Here is a 25,269-nt window from a genome sequence, read left to right as displayed (position 1 = left end):
CTCCCTGCAGGGGTGGGGGTGGGGCAGGGGTCTGGGAAACCCTCCCTGGGAGGCCTGCCTTGCCTCTGCAATGTGGGCACCGCCCTCTCACCCTCCTGCTGCTGCCCTCCCTGGCCCAAGGAGGCGGAGTCTAACACCAGCACAGGGAGACACACACGAGGGCACTGGCCAAGGCTGGAGGGCAGGGCCATCCCAGCGGGCACTGAACACACCCCAAACCTGCAGAAGGGACGGCCACGGATGGGCAAACCAAAAGAGGACAGGAAATGCCCAGGAACAGCTGCCCCACCCCCACCTCCACACAGCTGGACTGAGCTGTCAGTGTCGGGATGGAAAGCTGACGCATGCTACAGAGCGACACCCCTGGGTGGGCCAACAAGCCGAGGCACGACAAACACGGTGTGAACCAGGACACCAAAGACTTTCAGCATCGTGGTCCCAGAAAGGCCACCTGAAGTGAGTGACCACACAGACACTCAGGAGAGGACAATACAGACCCTCTGGCTCACGGCAGCCCTGCTCCCAACTCTCAGGGCCACCATCCACACCAAACCCACTTCCCCTCGTCCAGTCAAGCTCACAGCAGCCCTGTCCCCAACCCTCGGCACCACCAGTGCCTCTGAGGGTCTGGTTCCCCACACAGATGGGGGTGGGGCAGGCTTACTGGGAGGTGAGCTGACTGACCTGAGTCCACTCCCACCCTCTTTTTGACAAACGGAAGCCCCAGCTGGCATTTCCCAGGTTCCTTTGAGACCAAATACAGGCCAGTGTACAGAAGTGGAAGGGGCGTGCCCCCCCATGCTATGACGGGAGGTGGTGTCTGGGTATCCACAGCAGGGAGACAGACAGACAGACGTGCCTTCATGGATGCTCTGTAGAAGCCACTCCACCCCCAGCAAGACCCCACCCTGCCTGGCGTGTTGCCACCACAACACACTAGTGTCCTTGCACGAGTAAGATCGGGGGCCCCACCTGTGAGGAGGCGGTGCAGCCCGGTAGGGCGGAGGGAGGACAGAAGTGGGGGACAGTGTACATGCCGACTCCCTGCTCTGCGAGGCACTGGAAGCAGAGCGCACACCCAGTGCGGGTGATCTCCAGGGCGTGCTGGGTGCGCGCCCGTCTCCCTCCAAAGCTGGACTAATGAGCAGATCGCACAGAACCTGCGTGATTACAGTGTAAAACAGCCCAGGTGCCGCCCGCTCTCCTGAGCGCTGGCAGGAAAGTAATCCCACCGCTCGCTGGCTCAGTGGGGGCAGAGCCTCCTTGTCCACTGCCACTGCAGCTTGAGGGGAGCCAGGGCCACAGGAGCCTCGGGCAGCACTGAAGGGGGCGGGGTGGGGGCAGAGATGAGGCGACAGCACCACGGACAGATTCTCTGGGTAGGTTACTTACTGCTCAGGTGCCAGGCTCCACAGCCAAAGTGCATGGGAAGCCTGCTGACATGACTGGCCACAGTGACCATGGGTCAGTGAGTGACCGGGACGGTGGTGGGAGCATGACGATGAAGGTGGTAGGAGCTGCACAGAGGTGGCAGGGGTGGAGGTGTTGTGTGTGCTGGGGAGCATGGCAGGGAGGGTGGCAGGTGTAATCAACGGATTGTAAGGTACCACCTTGCACGTCTGTGGCCTTTGGGTTGAAATCTGTTAGCTGCCACCTAAATGTTAGCCTGTTTACAGCTACTGCTTTGTCTGTGACACAAAGCTCATGAGCAAGAAGGCATCCTTCCTTAGGGGTCAAGAGCACCAGGAGGACAGCTGGCCATCTCGAACCCTCTGGGGCCAGGTGCACCAATGGCAGACCCTGGCTAACCCGCTCCTCTTCCATCCTGGTCCTCACTCACGGCGTGGCAAGGATCCTCAGGGTTCACAGTTTTGAGCTGCGTGGGGGCCCAGCAGGAGGCCACACAGAGACTGGCTGAATACAGAGGCGGTGGCAATGGCAGATATGAAGCCGGGCCTGCTGGCGGATCACCTCCAAGCCGCTGACTTCTCTCAGCTGTGCTGCAGGGACAGAATGTCAAGCACCCTGAGGGGATATCAGTTCCCCTCCTTGTGCAATCAGCCAGACTCCATTGCCTCTGAGGTGGCAGTTCCACTCCAAAAGCCAGTGTGTGCCAGGCTCAGGCAGGGCCCCCCTCGGACTTGGGGACAGCTCTATTAAGTCACAGTGTGGGTGACCTTTAAGGAGGGATGCTCACAAGAACAGGGGCTCCGACACCCATTTCTCATCTCACCACGATGCAGTGAGGGGCGGCACGGAGAGTGGGCATGGAGAGCAGCCCAGATCGCAGCCAGCGCTGTCTCCTCGTCCCATGGAATATCTGGTGGCTGCGCCACCCAGGCCCCATCTCTTCCCCTGCCAGCCCAGCCAGGCGGAAATCCGCAAGGCCTTGTGATTTTGTTTCAAACAAAGGCTCAGACTCAGCTTTCTGACCAATCTGTCCGTCCCCGGTCTGTCAGGCCGAGCTAGGCTGTGCAGCAATGAGACCAGTGGCTCTTTCATGGGAGCTCAGAACCCCAAACTCACAGCCACCAAGTCCAGCCAGACTCACAGTGACCTGAGGGACAGAGCAACACTGTCCCTGTGGGTTACAAGATCAGACCTTTCTCTGTGAGCGCTGCTGAGTCTGAACTGCTGACCTTGCAGTTCACAGCCCATGTAACCCAGTCAGCCGCAAGGCCTCTTACGGCTGTGATGAGTGAGCCCGCAGTGAGCCCCGCAAGGACGCGCATGGCCTCCTGGCCTGGGCTCCGCCACTCTGGGGGCTGCCTGCCACAGGCACAGCTGTCAGGAGCCCTGGGGTGCAGCAGTCACAGGCTGGGTCACTCACCACAAAGCCAGCAGTTCAGAACCACCAGCCACTCATGTGGGAGAAAGATGAGGTAAACAGCTACTGTCCACCCTGTCTTCCGAGGACTCTGGGTGGGCTGGGGACACGCCTCTCAGGGCGCACTCCCTTGTCAGAGCCCCACCCATCGCAGTGGGAGGTGGGGCCAGCCCCACCAGGGGTGTCCTGTTTCCTCCACCTGGCGGTGGGCGCAGAAACCAAACATTTATGTCTTTATAGGTACAGTGCCTAATACTGGGAAAGATAACATTTAATAGGAATCTATAGATAAGTTTTTGAAAAGTAATTTTTGCATGATTAAGACTTTCTAGGTATTTCACAAAGCCCAAACTCTACATGATAAAACACTGATAAATCTGGGTGTGTGTGTGCGTGTGTGTAAAGTCACATGGCAAATGAAGGAAAGAAATGTCTGTCCACAATTGCTGTGAGCCGACTAAACATCTGCTGGGAGACTATGCTCCAGGGTGAATAATGGGCCAGAGGGCGGGACGTGTGAGTTTATGGGAGCGGAGAGCCCTGGTGATTTCACACTGTGGGCTCTGAGGACTGCAGCCCTCCTCGTAAGCACCGTGCCACCAGGACCGCCCCCTACACACACACACACACACACACAGCTACTAGACACTAGATGAGTGGGCTGCCACAGGGTGTGCACAAAAGCCTGGTGGATGTGTACACGGAGTCAGCCTTTAGGGGATTGCTAGGTGACCTCTCTCAAAAGGAGAAATGCACCCACATCCTGCCTTGACCCTGCCATTCATTCACGCTGAGAGCGGCACTCAGACAAAGCACAGAGGACGCCAAGCCAAGCCACTTACAAGAAGAGGAACTCGGAAACAGCCGAAAGGGCTACTGTGGGGCTCATGACATGAAAACCACGGGAGAGCTGCAAACAGTCGCTAAGGGTGATCAAGAGGTGACGCTGGAAACCAGTTGCATGACATGTGACAGAGAACATACACTCAGGGCTTTTAAGATTCTATGCTACACACCCCTTATGAATTTCTCCACATGTGTGTCACACACACACGGGCACGGGCACACACAGGTGAGGCAGAATGTGTGGCTACTCGGATTCCATTTCCTATGTGTACACACTTTCCCAAACCACGGCAACCTGGAGTGCCATCCCAAGTCAGATCCCAGGTCTTTAGATGGACGAGGAGCTGTGAGGGTGGTGTCCAGTCAATGGTAATTTAACACTACCGTGTATTTGCTCTTTCCAAACTCACTGGCTGGGTCCAGGAGACATCGTTCTGCCTCTGTGAATGAGCGGTAGCAAACGTTCTGCCCCGTCCCCAGCCCTGTTTGTGTCAACAGTGTCCAGTCACTTAAATGACTATTCTGTACACATCCACAACCCATGTATGTTAGTCTACAAAGCTGTCCTATACATATATACTTTGCTCTTCTCAACAGTATTTCAAATACTATAACATTGGCTAATTAATGATACTAACAATAGAATTACCATATGCCCCATAGGGATGATTTAAAATATTCCCCTATAAAATTACAATGATGTCTCCAAAATGGATTACGGATCCATATAAGCCACAGCTCTGAGTGGATAAACCGCAGCTCTAGGAGTGGATAAACCACAGCTCTGAGGGATAAACCGCAGCTCTAGGAGTGGATAAACCACAGCTCTAGGAGTGGATAAACCGCAGCTCTAGGAGTGGATAAACCACAGCTCTAGGAGTGGATAAACCACAGCTCTGAGTGGATAAACCACAGCTCTAGGAGTGGATAAACCACAGCTCTGAGTGGATAAACCACAGCTCTAGGAGTGGATAAACCACAGCTCTAGGAGTGGATAAACCACAGCTCTGAGTGGATAAACCGCAGCTCTAGGAGTGGATAAACCACAGCTCTAGGAGTGGATAAACCACAGCTCTGAGTGGATAAACCAAAGCTCTGAGTGGATAAACCACAGCTCTAGGAGTGGATAAACCACAGCTCTGAGTGGATAAACCGCAGCTCTAGGAGTGGATAAACCGCAGCTCTAGGAGTGGATAAACCACAGCTCTGAGTGGATAAACCAAAGCTCTGAGTGGATAAACCACAGCTCTAGGAGTGGATAAACCACAGCTCTAGGAGTGGATAAACCGCAGCTCTAGGAGTGGATAAACCACAGCTCTAGAGTGGATAAACCACAGCTCTAGGAGTGGATAAACCACAGCTCTGAGTGGATAAACCGCAGCTCTAGGAGTGGATAAACCACAGCTCTAGGAGTGGATAAACCACAGCTCTGAGTGGATAAACCAAAGCTCTAGGAGTGGATAAACCGCAGCTCTAGGAGTGGATAAACCACAGCTCTGAGTGGATAAACCAAAGCTCTGAGTGGATAAACCACAGCTCTAGGAGTGGATAAACCACAGCTCTGAGTGGATAAACCACAGCTCTAGGAGTGGATAAACCACAGCTCTAGGAGTGGATAAACCACAGCTCTGAGTGGATAAACCGCAGCTCTAGGAGTGGATAAACCACAGCTCTAGGAGTGGATAAACCACAGCTCTGAGTGGATAAACCAAAGCTCTGAGTGGATAAACCACAGCTCTAGGAGTGGATAAACCACAGCTCTGAGTGGATAAACCGCAGCTCTAGGAGTGGATAAACCACAGCTCTAGGAGTGGATAAACCACAGCTCTGAGTGGATAAACCAAAGCTCTGAGTGGATAAACCACAGCTCTAGGAGTGGATAAACCACAGCTCTGAGTGGATAAACCGCAGCTCCAGGAGTGGATAAACCGCAGCTCTAGGAGTGGATAAACCACAGCTCTGAGTGGATAAACCAAAGCTCTGAGTGGATAAACCACAGCTATAGGAGTGGATAAACCACAGCTCTGAGTGCATAAACCACAGCTCTGAGTGGATAAACCACAGCTCTAGGAGTGGATAAACCACAGCTCTAGGAGTGGATAAACCACAGCTGTAGGAGTGGATAAACCACAGCTCTAGGAGTGGATAAACCACAGCTCTGAGTGGATAAACCACAGCTCTGAGTGGATAAACCACAGTTCTGAGTGGATAAACCACAACTCTGAGTGGATAAACCGCAGCTCTAGGAGTGGATAAACCACAGCTCTGAGTGGATAAACCGCAGCTCTAGGAGTGGATTTGAGCTCAAGCTTAATCACAGCCTTAATACAAGAAAACCTGGTTTTCGTGATGCAGCCAGCTCCATACCTGCCCTCATGAAGAGATCACAGGTGACACGGCACTACAGCAGCGTGTGCTGAAGAAATCAGGTGGTATCTGGTGAACAGAACAGCATCTGGGGTCTCAAAGACTTGTCTTCAAATGAGTAACCATCTATGTGAGGTGGCCAGCTAAGGCTACACAAAAGCAGCACACCAAGAGCCTAAATTCTGAGCATCTGGTTTGCAGAAGGCTAAGGATGACCCCGTGGAAGCCCCAGAGGTTGGGTGGGTGGGTGGGTGTGTGTGCGTGCGCGTGGGCGCGCTCCAAAAAGGTGATTTTGATGGAGTTCCTCAAAGAACACAAGTCCAGGGATTTGGGGAAGCAGTCTGAGGGAAATTTAAAACTGTAGCAGCCAGAAAAAGGCCAGGGGAGTTGAGCCGAATAGTTTTCCCACTGCCACAATGCAAACGGCGGTCTTTGAGAATTTCTTTGAAACCTTATCACGTCCACCCTACAGGCCTAATCCTAGCCCTGCAGCCTTCTGTTTATTCTCCAGACAAACAAAATGGAGAGGGAGTGATAAAAGGTATTAAATTATAACCTAACTACATCCGCATTAATCCACTTTCCAATGCACACTGTCTGATGGCCTGGCTCTTCGCATCCCCGTCAGTAGAGGGGTCACCCAGAGGATTAGTCCATGTGGGCATCCTGCAAACCGAATACAACAGGAATCCATGGAGGACTCCCAGGCTGCTGCCAGACTTGGTGTCCACGGAAGAGGGCAGAGAATTCTCCAGGGAGGGCAAGGGAGGAGGCACCACCTCCAAAGCGTGGAGGCCTAGATGGAAGACATGCTGAGAACAAGCTGCTGCAGTTTGATGTTTTTGTTTAATAAAAGTTTCTAAGATCTCATAGCAATTTTTTGTGTGCACACACACAGAGGTCCCCTCAGATAATAGTTTCTGGAAGGGCACACAGCTGTAGCTTGCCGAGGTTGGGGTCTCACGTGGCCGGGCAGTTTTGAGGGCAGGGAAGGAACAACTTGGCCTCCGAGAGTCTGTGGTGGGGGACAGCAGGACATGCCCGCAGGGAGGTGGACAGGATCCTGGAAGAGGAGAGGGAGAAAACACTCTTGGTTCATTTTAGCCTTCTCTGTGCGGGTGGACAAGACTGCTGCGATTTACAAGGAAAGATCTGAAGATGAATGGACGAGGCTCATGTGAAGGGTTCCCCTCTTTGGAAAGACTAAAAGAAGATGCTGGATTTTCCCTCCCGCCCAGGCAGAACCCTCCCTGTGCCTATGCATCGAAAACACCTAAAACCCACCACGGGGAGCCAGCCCACGCTCCAGGCACTCGCTGGAGCATGGGAGTGATCACCCCCCTCCCGCCACTCATCTTCCCAACAAGTCAGCCAAAACATTCCCTTCACTGCCCCCTCTCCTGAGTGTGTGCCTCCCCATCACCTTCCCAGAGGCCCATCAAAGCACGTGCCCATCGCTGCCCTCACCACCCACACCAGCGTGTGACCAGAGTGTTCTCGGGGTGACCTTGCAGTGTCCAGGCAGCTGTGGTGCTGCTGCTGGGTCTGCTCTCTCTTTGCCTTTCTCGGGGCCACTTGACACTTCGTGATGTGGTGGCGGGGCCATGGAGGAGCGTGTCTGCTGCTTCCTGGCTTCCCTCTGACTCCAGCCAAGCCATGAACTCACCCATCTGCCTTTGGGGCGACCTGTTTGTTTGTAACGTGCAGGGCCTGATTGCCCCCAGCCACTGGAATGGGCATGCACAAAATGCTATGGCATGGCTCCCTCCCATTGCCCAATTGGGCAGGGTCGCACAATGCAGCCCCAGAAGGAGGTGTCATGGGGCCGAGCAAGGCTGAAGGTTCAATGCCACTAGGTGCTGCCAGGAAGAGAAGTGGGTCAGTCATCTGCTCCGTGAGATGATGGCAGCCAAGACAACCCCACGGCACAGCAGCTCCCGCTGCTGCATGGGGTCGCTAGGAGTCAACTTGGCAGTACCCAACAATGGCAAGGCACCTGAACACACATCGCCGTGGCCCACCCTTCCCAGGGTCAGTGGAGACAGCTTCCCATCACAGCACACCCTGCCCTGCACTATCAAGCCTCCCTCAGAGTTCAGCTGAATATGAACCCATATGCTGCTCAGGGCTGCTCCATCCCCACCCATAGAGGCCACCCTAGCATCTCCTGTGCACATGAGGTCTGTTTGCTCTCCCCAGGATCTTACAGCCTCAGAAACTCCCCCCACCCCAGGGGGCAGTTCTGCTCCGTCCGACAGGGTCACTGGGAGTCGGAATCTGACAGCACAAGGTTTGGGTCAGGTCCCTAAGTACAATTCTCAGATGCAAGCGATCCAGTGAGGTCTGAGTGAGGGCGTCACCTTTCTTAGCACCAAGTGGACAGAACACAAAAGCACAAGAGAAACCCACTTTAGGCTCTTATACATGGAGAGTCTAAGGGTTTTTTGGGGACACTTCTTCCAAAGAAAAATATTATCTGATGTTCTTTCCCTACTACAACTGAACAAAGTGCTGGAAATCCCAGAAGAGAGAAATCAGATTTACAATGAAATTAGCAGCTTCTTCAAAAATATTGCTACACAACGATGAAACATACAACTTTCCTCTAGTTCTTAAACACTTCCTCCCCTCACTATCATGACCCAATTCTACCTTACAAATCTGGCTGGACCAGAGGATCTACACAGGCACAGAGAGCAACTGGAAACACAGGGAATCCAGGACAGATGACTCCTTCAGGACCAGTGGTGAGAGTGGCGATGCCTGGAGGGTGGAGAGAATGTGGGGTAAAAAGGGGGAACTGATTACAAGAATCTATGTATAGACTCCTCCCTGGGGGAGGGACAGCAGAGAAGGTGGGAGGAGACGCTGGGCAGTGGAATATATGACAAAATAATAATAATGATATATGAATGATGAAGGGTTCATGAGGTAGGGGGGAGAGGGGAGGGAGGGGGAAAATGAGCAGCAGATATTAAGGGCTCAAGTGGAAGGCAAATGTTTTGAGACTGATGATGGCAACAAATGTACAAATGTGCTTGACACAATGGATGGATGCATGGATTGTGATAAGAATTGCACGAGCCCCCAATAAAATGATTTTGAAAATGTTGCTACATTTTTTAATGTGGATAAAGTTTCAAAAAAGATAAATATCATCTGGTACAAATACTGCTTTTAAGGAACTACAGATGAACAACCTGGAGGAGAAAACAACAGGATGACAGTTCCAGGGTTACATGGGAGAGGGGGAGGTGGGGGGAAAGGAAGTGGTGTTAACAAACCCAGGGACAAGGGAACAACAAGTGATCTGAATCGGTAGTGAGGAGGGTATAGGAGGCCTGGTAGGGCATGATCAAAGGTAATGTCACCAAGAGGAATTACTGAAACCCAAATGAAGACTGAGCATGATAGTGGGACAAGAGGAAAGCCAAAGGAAATAGAGGAAAGTGCTAGCAGGCAAAGGGAATTTATAGAGGTCTAAATAAAGGCATGTACATATGTAAATATATTTATATAGGAGGATGGGGGCGACACGATCACTGAAGACAAATGGGTGCATAAGCAAATGTGGTGAAGAAATTTGATGGAGCCCAGTTATCAAAAGATACAGCATCTAGGGTCTTAAAGACTTGAAGGTAAACAAGTGACCATCTAGTTCAGAAGCAACAAAGCCCACATGGAAGAAGCACACCAGCCTGTGTGATCATGAGGTAGCTGTGTGAACATGAGGTGCCGAAGGGATCAGTTTTCAGGCTGATCAAAGAACAAAAAAATCATATCATTGTGTGCTCACCTCCTCAATACGACCGCTGAAGACAAAAGATATAGCATCTGGGATCTTCAAGGCTTGAAGGTAAACAAGTAGCCATCTAGCTCAGAAGCAACAAAGCCCTCATGGAAGAAGCACACCAGCCTGTGTGATCACCAGGTGTTGAAAGGATGAGGTATCAGACATCGAAGAAAAAAAAAATCCTATCACTGTGAATGAGGAGAAGTGCAGAGTGAGGACCCAAAGCCTATTTGTAGGCAACTGGACATCCCCTTACTGAAGGGTCGTGGGGAGAAGACGAGCCAGTCAGGGTGCAGTGTAGCAATGATGAAATATACAACTTTCCTCTAGTTGCTAAATGCTTCCTCACCCCCACTATAATGATCCCAATTCTCCCTTACAAATCTGGCCAGACCAGAGGATGTACACTGGTACAAATAGGAACTGGAAGCACAGAGAATCCAGGACGGATGATCCCTTCAGGACCAGTGGTGAGAGTGGCCATACCGCGAGAGTAGAGGGAGGGTGAGACGGAAAGGGGGAACCGATTACAAGGATCTACATATAACCTCCTCCCTGGGGGATGGACAACAGAAAAGTGGGTGAAGGGCGACATACAACAGTGTAAGATATGACAAAATAATAATTTATAAATTATCAAGGGTTCATGAGGGAGTGGGGAGCGGGGACAGAGGAGGAAAAATGAGGACCTGATGCCAGGGGTTTAGGTGGAGAGCAAATGTTTTGAGAATGATGAGGGTAATGAATGTATAAATGTGCTTTATACAATCGATGTATGTATGGATTGTGCTAAGAGTTGTATGAGCCCCCTATAAAATGATTTTGAAAAAAGGAACTACAAACACACTTCTCTAACAACGTTGCTGTGAGTGCCATCACATAGCATCTGCAAGAGCCTTTTTGGCCATCTCTCAGCAGAAGCAACAATGAACTGCATGGGGCTAAGGAGGAGGCCCACAGCCAACGGAGCCCTGCAAGTGCACTATACAGCCGGTAAGCACTTGGTTGAAAGGTCAGCAGTTCGAACCCACCAGCTGCACTAAGGGGAGAAAGCCGTGTCAGTCTGCTCCTGTAAAGACTCGAGCCTCAGAAACCCTAGGGAGCAGTTCCACCCCACCCCACCCCCCGAGGGTCGCTGAGCCTCCGAAGCCACTCTATGGCGAAGGGCTGGGCTTATTTGAACTGGAGAGAGGCCGTGCAACTGCTACATGAACAACTCTGCAGCCGGACAGTGCTGCCCCAGGACCTGGGGTGCCAGCTCAGGCCTTCTTTCTCCTCTGTCCCCATAACCTCGTGGTTTCCTACAAACACGGCCACGCTTCGTCCATCCGACCCCCTGCACCAGTCCCGGTGCCTTCCGGGCCGGGCCCCTCCCCCTCGTAGCACTGTGCCACCCCACCAGTAACCACCAGGCTCTCTTCACTTAGACCAACAACTCCCAGCCGAGTATCCCACAGGACAGATGCCACGTCTGCTCCACCCAACGTGCACACATGGATGACAAGCAACTACCAAGAGAAAGGCCTCCCAGAGTCACGGAGGATGCAAGGGCTGACGAGCTACTTGCTACAGATAACAGGGGGTCCAGAGCACCCAACATCCAGAAAGGGAGCTGTCTGGAAGAGGAAAGCGATGGCTTCACAGGATGGTGCTGGGCTGCTCACGGGGCCTTAAAGCAGCCCTGGGAACCATGCCGCTGGATAGCAGGCTGGAGCCACCACCACTTTGTGCACACACAAGGGCCGGATGGGGACTGCGTCTGGCTGTGACAGACCTTTAGAGAGCAAAGGAAACCGTATTGAGTGAGAAAAACATTTCTTCTCCTGTGACAGAGAAGAGAGGGTCTACAAGCTCGCCGGGGGTGGGGGAGGAGCGTACACATCCTGCTCAGTGAATGCCCCCTGCTGTGCACCAAGCTGCCAGCTCCAAGGACCTGAAACATGGAGTCCCGGACACTGGTTTCCTACTGCAGCTAAGAGGACACCAGAACCCAGGGACAGAATCAAAGGCGACTACACGGAGGAGAGTGGAAAGCTCACAGTCTGACGTGCACGTCTACAGCGAGCCTTCGTACTACAGTTGGCATAACTGGCTGCAGCCGCCAGGCTCTGTGTGACAGTGGTGGGCGAGCTGCTGCCCAGTGGACCGCTAGAGACACCCTAGTTGGTCTCTGGTGATTTGCACTGTAACAAGGAAAGGGAGATGCGTGTGTGTGTGTGTGTGTGTGTGTGTGTACTTGTCAGAGAAAGTGAGAAGGCTAACAGAATAACATAATGGTGGGGGCAGAGGGGGACAAAAAGGACAAAGAAAGTCCCAGCTCCACAGGTGACCCTGTGAAACCACCTAGTGCATTATTCCAAGATGGCCTGCCTCAGGCAGCGATGACAAAGCAGTTCATAAAAGCAGCTGGGAGCCTTGCTGTCAGACTCCTGGCTTCCCGTTCACTCACAGATCAATTGTAGCCGAGCCGAGCTGCCCCGAAAAAGGGCACCTGATCGCAGGGAGCTTATGGATCTCAGACATACTGCTATTTTCTTCGTGAGAAGCTTCTGCTCCATGAATTCTGTTTCTTTGCTTGATCTAAGGCTGTGTGGTTCCCGTTCCATTTTGGGTTGGTTTTCGTAAGCTGTAAATTACGAAAACAGGTTTCCGTTTAAGTTATTAAAAATTGAATGGCAAAAAAAATTGAATGGCATAAAGAATTCATAAGGTCTCTGGCTGCCTGAGCGTCCTCTGCCGTCACCGATGACACAGTGACCACACAGACCAGGAATTCATGACCAACCAACGACGACTTCCATGAAAACAAATGGTCCTGGAGGCCCTTCGCCCTGGGAACATGACAGTGCCCAAGACAGAAGTTCGAGAAACACTCGCCACCGCGGACGAGGCCACACCAGGCGTCGTGTTTGTGTTTCAATCTGGAACGCATCTTGGTGGAGGCGTGACTGCTGGCTCCCAGATTCGGCAAAGCAAAATGAACCTCCACAGATGCGCAAGCGACACGGCCTGTGTGAGAGGCAAGGACCCCAGAACAGTGCGAGGAAGGCACGAACAGAGTGAGGGAGTCGGGGCCTGCCGAGGGAGGCCGACGTTGGCACAGCAGAAAGAAAGAAAGGGTCGCAGCCGTGAGCCGGCGATCGGAAGACAGACAGAATAAAGATGCTCTACAGTGACCTGGTGTGCCATGGTCATGTGGGTTTCTCACCAGAGCATGGATGAACTAGAACACCTTTTCCAACAAACAAAAAAATAATTTTCGTATTCACTTATCTTTTTGATATCTGCAGTATATGCCCTAATATTCTCTAAGTGTTTCTGTTTGTTTTTTAAGGAGCTGGTCCGTCACCAAAGGACTGAGACCTGTTTCCCTCCAGCTCCTCTTCCTTTTACCGCTTCTCAGACCCGTGCCAGATCTGATGGGGGGAGGAGGCTGCAGGGGCTTGAAGGCCGAGCTCTTCTCGGCCTTTGTTTACTTTTAAATGTTAAGTTACCTTATTCCCCCTTCGGTTGTGGACTCTGCCACCACACACAGAGAAAGGCATTCTAACCGGAGGAACAGGGCACAGCAGTGAGGACCACCCATCAAAGCCCAGCCCACGGGCCTTCTTAATGTTCCGGCTCTCTCTCTCCCTCCTCACCTCCCTTTCCTTCATTCTCTACCCCTCTACCAGAGACTCTCGGTAGTCTTGAAAATCTTAAAACTTTGGTGTGAAAAAGAAATATAAGTTTTTTGTCCTTTACAATAGTGGCATCATAAATAACTGTGCTGAGCAGTGTCCTCCAGTTGTGCCCGTGCCGTGAGTCTCTGACAGGCTCATCACTGTCTGTAAGGATGCACACTATCCCACCAAGGCTAGTCACAGTGACCCCGCCCACAGGACAGGCCAGAGCTGCCCCGGTGGACTTCCCAGACTGGCATCTAACAACAACAACAACAACATTGTGTGACCTTACCAGTTTATTAAGTCTTCGTTTTTTGTTTCTACCCTTTTGCTATTATAGGAACTGCTGCAATAAACACAGGTGGGCATGCATGTCTCTTCCTGCTGTGCCCTTTGTTTCATCAGGGTGTACACCAGTGGAGAGAGATGGCAGGACCATAAGGGACTTGCACGTGCAGTTGTTTAAGCAAGCGCCACGCTGATTTCCATAGTGGTCGTGCAGTTTTGCAATCCCACCAGCATTGTATGGGTGGCTCCAATCTCTCCACATCCTATCCAGAATGTATCATTTTCTTTCTTTTAAATAACTTTGCTTAGGTGGTTTTAATTCGCATTCCTCCCATGGCGAATGTACGCAAACATTTCTTCATAGGATTGTTGGCCACCAGTGCCGTCTTTACTACACTGTCTGTGCATATCTGGTGTCCATTTTTTGATCGGGGTATTTGTATTTTTCTTAAGGAGTTGTGGTTTTCTTTATGTTTTTGAAATGGCCCTTATCAGCTATATCATTGCCAAGTACTTTTTCCACAATCTGGGTTCTCTGTTTAGTCTTTTGATGAAGTTCCTGTTCTTAATAAACTGTGTCGTCTCTCTTTTTTTCCATGACCTATCTAGCTAGAGATTTGTCGATTTTACTCACCTTGTCAAAAAATGAGATTTTAACTTGCTAGTTTTCTCAACTGCCTCTTCTGTGTGTTACTGATTTCTGCTCTTAAATATTTCTTTACTTACTGAGTTTGTTTGTCATTTCTTAAAGGATCAAAAGTAGGCTTTGACTGCAAACTCCTATTCTTTTTATATGAGAATTTCAAGCTTTATATATTCATATAAATACTGTTAGCTATAGCCCATGATATTTTTCCCCATGTATAGAAAGACAATTCATTTCCTTAGCAAGAAGCAGTGATATTCATATCTTTATTGTTAACAGAGACTTCAGGTCATTTGAGAGGCCGAAGGGACCCAAGGGAGGAAGATGACAAGAGTTCAATGGCTGACAAGGCACCGGGCCACCAGTGAAGCCCCCCTCCCCCTATGGGGCCACACGGGGTCACAGCCATGGAGGTCGCCCCACAGCAGTCTGCGCTGCAGACGCTGGTGACTGCACCTTGGGAAGGAAGCCAGACAGCCGGCTTCATCAGACCATGGTGCAGGACACAGAGCCCCAGGGCAGACAGTGATGGATCAGGCGTCTTCCTCCAAGAGCACGGCCCATGAATGTGGATAAGTCATCTTTTCGCTATCATCCGGTTGCAATTATTTTTAATTTTCCCTTGTGATTCTCTTTTTGGCTCCATGTGCTATTTAGTTTCCAATCCTATGATTGAAGATGTCGTGACCAGAGGCTGTGGCCCCCGTGATCCCGATCCTTCAACCTCTACTGCGGCATCGCTAGGGCTACACGAGCTCCCTCGGGGAGCTCACCACACACACTCCACGACTAGTCTGTGTAGACAGGACGGTTGAGATGGGTGACTGAGCGTACTGCTCAGCCTGTCCTATTAGCACCCACTCTTCTTCCTCTTCTTTAATTAGTAAAGATGCCTGAGTGCTCTCTCTGGCTCTTTCTGAGAGAGGTTTTGGCTGTTTGACCTATCAGTTGGAATCTACCAATGACTGATAGACAGTTACAGACAGTTGGAGGCAACAAGAATTGGGGCTTTGTTTATCTCTCCCCTTAGTTAGGTCAATGCTGCCTAAAAGTCTTTTATTTGAGTGTGCCGATCCTGACGCTGGCGGTGTTCACGAGGCAGGGTGAGAGGGGCTGCGTCACTGAGGCAGGTAGGCTGTGTCTTGAGGGGGTCTGGCTACCACTTCTATGGAGTGACCTGCTGCTGTTGTTAGTGGCCACTCATAGATCCCAACACCGGCCGACCCCACGCCTGACAGAGGAGAGCTGCCCCGAGGGCTTTCTGGGCTGCGTCCTCATGAAAGCAGATCTCTAGGTCTTCCTCTTGTGGAGTCCCTGGTGGGTTCGAACCACCAACTTCGGGTTGGCCTGTCAGTGCTTAAACACTGCATTCCTAGGGCTCCTCCAGCCTGGTGGATTTTATCCTCTGGGATCAGGCACATACACGTTTAGGGTGGTCGACGCACGGATCAGATGCATAACCCCTTTCCCTCCCAGGCAACACCCCGACGTGAAGTGTGCTCGGTAACGCAGACACTAGACTGCCTCCTGGTTAGCAGCTGGGAGCCGCGTCTTCCCTTCCTTTCCCTGCCAGCTTCTCTGAGTTGTGTTTAAGGGCCTTCCAGTGGAGAACACAGATGGATCTTGCTGTCCTGCTTCCCACCTCCCTCTGGAAGAAACAAAGACTGCACCAGGGTGGGGCACCTGAGAGGAGAGGCAAGGGGTGGGGGAGGTGGGCAGACCCACCTGAGGTGCTAGGAACACCAGGCGTGAACCGTGACTGGAGCCACACCCAAGGCAAACCAGCACAGACTGCTTTTCCTGACGCCTGTGTGGGAGCCAGCTGTCCGTGAAACGGCAGGACAGAGGAAGAGTGCAGGCAGTGGTCAGGGATAGGACGTGTGGCGGCAGGGAGATGGAGCCGGGTGGTGGGGGTGAGCAAAGCTGACAGGAAGGGAGGAGGGCAAGCTACTCGTCCTGCTCTCTTGCTGTCCTTTCTGTTGGCGCTACAGAGTCCAAAGTTGGTTCTAAGGAAAGGCCTGTAAAATGCACAGAAACCCCTGTCAAGAGGGAGCTACAAGGAAGGAGGAAACAATCAGAGCCAAGAAAGAACTACGGACCATCACACACAGGCACCCGAGCTACAGCTCAGGAAATCACCGGATACTACAATGAAATGTGTACATTTCCACGAAAAGTCAGCTAACAGACCAAGGGGACCCCAGAATGACCCTTCATCCACGAAAGAGACGAAATCAAGAGTCTGGAGTTCTCTCCAAACATGCGATCTCAATGCAGGCAGCTTGTAGCTGAGCCAGCGCCCAGAGTACAAACACCCAGAGCGATGCCAGTGTCTCTTACGAGAAGGACCATGCCCGCCGTGTCGTCGAAGGCAGTGATTATGGTGAAAACCCTGGTCACACAGAGCTGGCCTCGGCGCGGGGACTCCAGGAGCAGCTCAGCCACGGGCACAGAGGTGCATATTCTGCAAAACCCTGGCAAATGGAATGGAACCATAGCGAGACCGAGGGTTTAGAGTGACCAACGGGGCTCTCCAGGGCATCAGAGAAACCACAGATGGTCATTCCCCTCCCCCGACACTTGGGAGAGCCTGCACCCAGCAGAGGGGGTGCTCTGCTTGGGTAGAGACGGTGTTTATTTTCTCCAGAAATCCAGCAGCTCTGCAGACACAGTGAGCGGGGATTTAATCAATCGGAGGCCAAGCCAGGCTGTGCTCCATCAAGACTCCACGCACTGGGAGTGTGAGCCAGCCCAGGAAGGCAGGGACAGTAAATAAAAGGGACAGGGTGGAAAGAAAGCTATAGCCCTGCTAGTGTCTGCAGAAGACCCGACAATCTACTCAGAAACCACACTGTAGTACAGTATGAGAATTGATAAGAGACCTAAGATCAGTAAGTAGAAAACTGTACACAAAAATCAAGTCTTCCCCTAGTAGAAAATAGGAAGAGTCTCCCCACCCCCAAAAACAAAACAAAACATTCCCTAAGAATGCAAAGCACCACAGAATCCACCTAGAAAGGGATGGGGCAGAGCTGAGCCCGTGGAAAGCTCACAGGCTCGGTTCTCTGAAAGCGGGCTCCCATCACCCCAGCTCCTCAAAGCGAGAAGGCTCGTGGGCCTGGCTCAGTATTATCAAAGGGCCGAGCATGGCTGAGGCACCGCTGGAGAAGAGCAAAGCAGAGGCACCCCCTTCCCCTTCCCAACATGGAGGGGACGAACCACCAGCAATCAGAAGAGTGCCCTGCCACGGGGGAGGCGGACGGGTAGAGGGCACAGAACTCCGACACTCGGGTCTGTGTAAAGCTGGCATGAGACAGTCAGAAAGGGGTGGGATGTAAAGAAAATAAATTTGGGCTGCCTATTTACAGCCCCATTTAGATTAAAGACCAAAATGCCATGGACAAAAATACAAAGTTGTAGAACAAACAGCAGAGTATTTTTATGACCGTGGGGTAAAGCAAGAGTTCTTAAACAGGGCACAGCGAGTGATGGGGGTGGTGCCTGGTTCTGCAGGGTGGGACGGGGCGAAGCCTGCCACTCACACCCCAGAAGAGCGAGACAGGTGTCACCTGAAGGCACTCTCCCCTGCACCCTCTTACTCAGGACCCGAGAGAGCCCTGCAGTTCCAGCCCCGGAAGAGGGCTGGGCTGAGCTGATGTGGGGTCTGTCTGGTCCGAAGGGCCATTTGGAGTCCAATCTCTGGAACACTGAATACATTTGAAGGAAAGCAATGATTCTCAATGGAAGATTCTGACAAAACAGAAAAATCTTGTAATTGTTCCAGCCAAAAGCATGCTTTCTTGAGGCCTTAAGTTCTCGCAGAGGGAGAGGTCACAGGTCAGAATGCACCCCTGGCTGGACAGCCCTTCCACCAACACGCTCAGCAACAGAAATGAACCCCTGGTCTTGAGGGTGTTTCCGTGTCATCTCAGAGGGGAAGTGATTCCAGAACCTCCCCCAGGAGAGGAAGCACACGGCCCCTCCCCCACCTCGCTGCATCCTCACCTGAGCACATGGACCACCGGGGGTCGTGGGCAGGGACGCAGCAGCAGATGTGCAATGGCAGATCTGCACCCCCCGCCCCCATGCCCACCTTGTTGAAGACCCAGATCTCTCCGTTCACGGTGGGCCGGGGCACCCCGTGGCCGTTGTAGTGGAAGAGAACTCGTTCTTCCTTGGCATTGCGGCGCAGCGACGTGCACAGCTTCTTGACTTCGTCCACAGTCGGGTCCAGGCTCTGCTTGTACCGGGCCTGAGGGGGGAGAAAACACGAAGTCCCTTACAATGCCGTATGGAATCCACGCTGCACCCTGAGTTTATAATTAACAGCTGGAGACACTGGACAAAGGACCCCCACGTTCTCCACTGGAGGACTACTGAATGTATGAAATGCCACTGCTCACTTTATCGTGGTTAATTTTATGTTACGTGAGTTTTACCTCAGGAAGCGGGTTTTTTAAAATACTGGATCAATAATGACTTTTTGGAGCACTTGTGAAAATTTCATTTATGTCTTCGTTCAGCAACATATACTGAGAGTTACAAGGCAGCACACCCCTGCGCAGCAAGGAGGGTGAGATGTCTGTCACGTGCTCGCCATGGGCAGGCCTTCAGAAAGTGCCAGCCCCGGAGATGGGTACTGTGGCTGGCCCAGCGCAGGTAAGTGGGGAGGAGGCAGCGCCTCAGGAGACGGACTGACAGCAGAACTTGAACAGCCTTGACCACAGCCAAGATCATGAGGTGGCCAGGACTGGCGGTGTTTCCTTTCATCCTGTTACACAAAAGGTCGCTGTGCTTCCGACAGGACAGGAGGAGGAGACAACCTGCAAGGAACTGCCGGCAACATGGCAGCAACAACAGTCCAGCCAACAAGCACAGCCTGCTGCGTAGTAACACTGTGTCTGCACACAGGAGCCAGACAAAGGCTGCCTTAACCACAGTCCTGATGGGCCGGTCTGGCTAGGGGCCCGTTGTCGGCAGGAGTCTGTAGGTCAAGGGGCACATCGTGGTCGGAAAGGGGAAGTCCGACATTCTACTTTGCTGAGTCGCAATGGATCTTAGAAGCTTCAAAGCCCCTGAGATACAGCCCCTGGTCTCTCCTTGTGCAGAACAAAGCAAGGTGACGGAAAGAAAGGGTGAAGAAAGGTCCCAGAAGGAAATACTGAGTCCACAATCCTTGCGAACCACCCAGACCACGGCCTCCACCAGCCTGAGCCGAGGAGAACGAGGGGTGCCAGGCTGCTGCTACTGACTGCTCTGAAGAGGAACACAATTAAAGGACCTGTGTGTGGCTGGGGGGTGGGGGGGATAGAGCAAAATTCAGAATCATGAAAAAAGACTTACTGGTCTGAAAGAGGTTAGTTAGAAGAGCCCCCAAGACTATTAGAAGCCCTTAAACCCGGGATTGAACCCACTTTAGAGATCACCGGACAGTGACCAGTAAGCCCTGGGCAGAGCATGCTCCTCAGAACATCAACCACATGGAGACCACAGGGGCAGGGTCTGTCCACCAAGTTCAAAGTACACAAGGGGCAAATGGAAACATTGTTACATCGAGGGGATTATTGCAACAATGTCATAAAACAAAATGTGCTCATTGTTGAATAGAAATTAATTTGCTCTGTAAACTTTCACCCAAATTACAAAATGCTCAGGCCCCCCCCCCCAAAAAAAATCCCTGAGACACAGTAAAATCCTTAGGGAAAATGTGCCTCAAAACAGGCCCTGCCTATGGCCATGGCCAGATCGGCAGACCAGGTCGGGGAGGATGTGGCTGTGGGACAACACTGCCATACTCCCCTTTGCCCCCAGGGTGGCCACAGTCAAGGCACAGCTGGCACCAGCCAGTTCCCTCCTTCTCTGGATTCGCTGCTTCCTCTGAGCCCTAAGTCCCCACTCGCTCCTTCCCACCCTGCCTCCCTTGACTGGATAGGGGAGTGCCTTTGGGGGAACTCTGCCTCCCCCCTGAGGACCAGTCTGGCCAGGATACCCTGCAAGCGAGTGAGCCCGGTGGAAAGCCATCGCCCTCGGTCCCTCTCCCACCTCAATGAGCCCTCCCACAGGCATGCGGCTGGCCTCCCACCTGATAAAACTCCTCTCTACCCCCATGCCCCACAAGGCTGCCGCCAATTTCTCCGTCCCTTGGCAGCAGCTACGCCTCCACCAGCACCAGAAAGGCCCAGCACCACGGAATCCAATTCTTTGCTCTTTTCTCTCAACCGCCCCGACAGTGCTGTGCCGGGGCCTGCTCCGGAAGGTCACAGGGACCCTGCGCTCCTCCACAATAGTGCCAAAGAATCCTGGTGGCGCCCAGCCTACCAGCAGAAGGAGGGGCTGGTGCTCTGCAAAGAGCACCCTCACTTGCCCTGCATGACACAGGGGCGCTGCGTCAGAATCCACCCAATGGCACTGGGTTCAGTTGGGTTTCTGATCTGCAGCAGTAGAAATTCCGCCCTAAAACTCCCTTCCACCCCATTTCTCTCAGTAGCTGCAATCCCATTTCACCTCCCACCCCATGGCACAGCCTCCCCGCCCCCCAACCAGAGCAAACTGGCTGTTACTATGTCCCTGTTCTTACTTGACCTCGGTCGCCTCTCGGCAGGGCTCCGGCCTCTAGAACACAGAGGAGGTGCGAGGATGTCTAACCCGGGCCCACAAGCTGAGGTAAGCAATCAGGGCCCAGGGTGCCGCCAGCACCCTGAAAACCCCGGCCCAACCACCCCAGGGTGGCTATCAGTCTCTAACGTTCTGCTGTCTCAGAAACATAGAAACAGATTCACAGTACTGGTCCCGGGAGTCAATGAGGAAGCCACCCAAGCACCCAGTGTTTGACTGAACCTGCAGACCTCAAGTTAACATACAAAAGAATCAATCCCACATTAGAATCAATCCCACATATGCATGATGTACGCCGGGGGGCAGGAGGGGGGTGGCGGCGGCGTGTACACACATACACACACTCACCCCAGAGCTGCATGGCGTGATGCTAAAGGAAGCCCCTTTCATGAGCAACACGAAGATGATGAACCAACAGGAAACCACTGCCGCTGCGCTGGTTCCCACTCTCAGTGACCCCGAAAGGGCAGGGTGGAACCATACATGTTTCAAGAGTAGACAGTCTCATCTTTCTCGGAAGAGCTGCAGCTAGAGGGTGTGAACTGCCAACCTTGCAGTTTCTCAAGAAGCTCACTGCCATCACGTGGATGCCGACTCATAGTGACCCGACAGGACAGGGGAGAACTGTCCTCGTGAGCTTCTGAGACCAGCTGTTGCAGAGGTAGAACGCCTACTCTGTCTCCCGAGGAGAAGCTGGTGGTTTCGAACTGCTGATCTTTCTGTTAGCAGCCCAATGCGTAACCACTGTACCACCAGGGCCTCGAACTTTATGGTTAGCAGCCTAATAGTCAACCTATTATACCACCAGAGTTCCTTATGGTAAACCAAAATCCAAGCTCACTGCCATCAAGTCGGTTGAGACCTAGCAATCCTATAGGGCAGGGTAGACCTGCCCTGGTGGGTTTCCAGGACTGTAACTCGGGGTGGATAGGGTAGACAGCCATGTCTTTCTCTCGCAGTCCTATGTGTTAATGAAACCCCATTCATAAAGCCGCACAAATAAGACTAAATACCTACAAACGTAGAAACCCGCTACATCCCGGCTCTAGAGGGACTGCCTCTTAGGGTTTCTGAGGCTGGGAAGCTTTCTGAGAGCAGACCGCCTCGTCTTTCTCCTTCCGAGCTGGGGTGCCAACAGGGCTCCTGACACCTGTACAAAAGCCAGACCAGGATACGCTCACCTGACCAGTTGGGCATGGTGCCTGGGGTCCAGGTGTCCTGAGAGGGAGGGCCGAGTCAGAGCCCACTGAGGTGGTTCCCCAGAGATGCACCGACAGACAGCCATCACCTCAGGGAGAACTGTGTGCCAGGACGGAGACCACCCAGGGCCCCAGGCCCCACCAAGCACTCAGCTCTCCTCTCTAGCATCCTGCCCCCAACAGAAGCAGGGGGCTCTGCGGCCTCCCATAGAATTTTGGGGAGGCAGACCAAATGCACTGCCTCACAGGGTAGGGGTGGGGGTGTCAATGTATCAGGGTGGCCCTATAAGAAAGTCCCTCCATTTGCCCAGGGAGCTGGGAGTGTGGGGGCCAAGCAGGAGAGTAGTAGGACAAAGACCTCATGAGAGGCTGAGGTGGGAGAGCAGGCCCCCTGCCATGCGGACGGCAGTGGGCAAGCGATGAGCTGATGGGTTGGAGCCACATCAGGGAGTCAAAAACCGACACCGGCAGCAACAGCAGCATGGACATTGGATTGTGGGTGGGTGGGGGGCCCTCAGGGCATTGACTCAGGGCAGAGAGCATCACCTGAGTTTTTAAGTGATGCATATCTGCAGTGACCATTCTGTTTTTTAAATGAAACAAATTCAGCCAAAGTCAAAGTGCTGCCCAGGAAACCCCAAGCAAAGGCAAGCTCCTCACGAGCCTGACCCTGGGGTTCCCGGAGCATCAGTCTTTAGGGGAGCACACAGCCTCTTCTTTCTCTTGCAGATGGTCAGCATATTTGAACTGTCCACCCCACATCGCAGGACTTCTTTCTGAGCACCCAGCATGGTTGTCATCCTCCCTGCTACCAGAAGCTGGCTGCTGATTGGCAACTGGCTTTTATTAAGGGGAATTCTGACATGAGTACGGAAATGACTCTAAAAGCCCGGTCGCTGAGTGGCTGGCTGGCTGGCTGGCAGGGAGGGCTTGGAGACAGCATAGTCACACAGCCTGATCCCAGCTGGGTTAGCTCACCAATCACTGTGGGCGCTGCTGATAGTGGGGAATGCGGTTCCAGGGGAAACAAGGAAGCATTTCCTGCGATGCCCTGACCTCAGCACAGCAAGCACTGCAGGGTCACAGCCGTACTGTGGGGGAGGCCCGTACAGAGGGCTTCCTGGGGCACTGGCAGAGTGCAAGTCTGTGCCGGATCTTGTCCCGAGGGTACCCTGCAGGTGGCAGGAGCACCCCCATCCATGACCACTCTGTCCAGCTAGAAGTCCACACATATGCCAAGGAGCCAGCCCTCGGGAGCAAGCGGCCCGAGCCTCCAAATCAGTGCAGTGGCACCGGCCTGGCTCAGCAGCCAGACCGCACTCAGGATGCCGGGCCCTCCTGCAAAGAAACACCAGCAACTCCACATTTCTAACACAAGGGCGTGGCTAAAGCGTGCCACAGAGTTGGGAGGAGAACGACAGACACAGGACGATGAGTGTGCAGCGCACCAGGCAGCTCGTCAGACCATGGAAACCCATGTCATAGCAGCGAGGAAAGAAAGCCGGCCCCACTCGCACACATACCCACCCCACTGCTACAAGTCTACTTGACCTGTAGCCACCCTCTAAGACAGAACTGCCCCTGTGCATTTCTGAGACTGGAACTCCTGACAGGATCAGAATGGCTCCGTGTCCTTCCCCACACAGTGACCTGCTGACCTGGTGGTTCAGCCTGGCATGTACACTGTGCCACCAGAGCCAAAAACGCAAAACCCAACTGACTGCCATCCAGTCAATTCCGACTCATAGTGACCCTAAAGGACAAGCTAGAACCGCCCCTGTGGGTTTCTGAGACCTTCCATCTTTACAGGAGTAGACAGCCTCATCTTGCCCCTGTGGACAGACCTTGGGCAGCTTACTGTGTAACCCACTGTGCCATGGGGGCTCATCTCCTGCAAAGGCACCTCAAAATACCTGCCAAGTCACATCACAAACTTGCAACCTGGAGCTGATGTCGTGGGTTCCCGAGTCACCGATGACTGTCAGTTTACTGCTGACAGAAGGGGCAGCTGCTCCTCTGGGAGTGGTGTGACTCACCCCCCCCCCCCAGGCCTTGTGATATATTACCATTCCTAAGAAAACCTGTCCCCCCACAATCCCAGAAGACAAAGCGAGGGCATAAGCACATGTGGTGAAGAAAGCTGATGGTGCCCGGCTATCAAAAGTTACAGCCTCTGGGGTCTGAAAGGCTTGACGATAAACAAGCGGCCATGTAGCTGAGAAGCAACAAAGCCCACATGGAAGAAGCACACCAGCATCTGTGATCACAAGGTGTCAATAGGATCAGGTATCAGCCATCAAAGACCAAGAACAAAATATCCTATCATTATGAATGAAGGGGGAGTGCAGAGTAGAGACCCAAAGCCCATCTGTAGGCAATTGGACATCCCCTTACACAAGGGTTTGCAGGGAGGAGACGAGCCAGTCAGGGTGCAAAATAGCACTGATGAAACATGCAATATTCTTCTAGTTCTTGAATGCTTCCTCCCTCTGCCCGCCCACTCCCAACTATCATGGCCCCAATTCTACTTTACAAATCTGGCTAGACCAGAGCATGTACACGGGGAACAGATATGAGCTGGAAACACAGGGAACCCAGGACAGATAAACCCCTCGGAACCAATAACAAGTGTAGTGATACCAGGAGGGGAAGGGGAAGGTGAGGGGAGATAGGGGAAACCGATCACAATGACCTTCATATAACCCTCTCCCAGGTGACATACAACAAAAAAGTGGGTGAAGGGAGACATCGGTCAATGTAAGACATGAAAAAATAATAATTTATAAATTATCAAGGGTTCATGAGGGAGGGAGGATTGGGGTGATGAGAAGCTGTTACCAAGGGCTCAAATGTTAAGAAAATGTTTTGAAAATGATGATGGCAACAAATGTACTTGACATAATGGATGGATAGATAGATGGATGGATGGATGGATGGATTGTGGTAAGAGTTTTAGGAGCCCCCAATAAAGTGGTCTAAAAAAAAAAAAGAAAGAAAACCTGTCCCCCACCCCTGGCATGGCT

General features: G+C 52.5%; 1 protein-coding gene across 2 annotated transcripts in view; it reads right to left on the bottom strand.

The window, feature by feature from the left end:
* The window catches only part of RPTOR (regulatory associated protein of MTOR complex 1), a 231,272-nt gene that overhangs the window by 89,074 nt on the left and 116,929 nt on the right, over positions 1-25,269 (bottom strand). For both annotated transcript variants that reach the window (XM_075562327.1, XM_075562328.1), the window contains exon 4: positions 18,526-18,684. In XM_075562327.1, the coding sequence (XP_075418442.1) occupies positions 18,526-18,684 (159 nt within the window). The remainder of the gene's footprint in view (positions 1-18,525; positions 18,685-25,269) is intronic.

This window comes from Tenrec ecaudatus, chromosome 10 (genome assembly GCF_050624435.1).
Source record: "Tenrec ecaudatus isolate mTenEca1 chromosome 10, mTenEca1.hap1, whole genome shotgun sequence".
NCBI lineage: Eukaryota > Metazoa > Chordata > Mammalia > Afrosoricida > Tenrecidae > Tenrec > Tenrec ecaudatus.
Note: the sequence above shows the minus strand (reverse complement) of the source record. Positions and strands in the feature narration are given on the sequence as shown.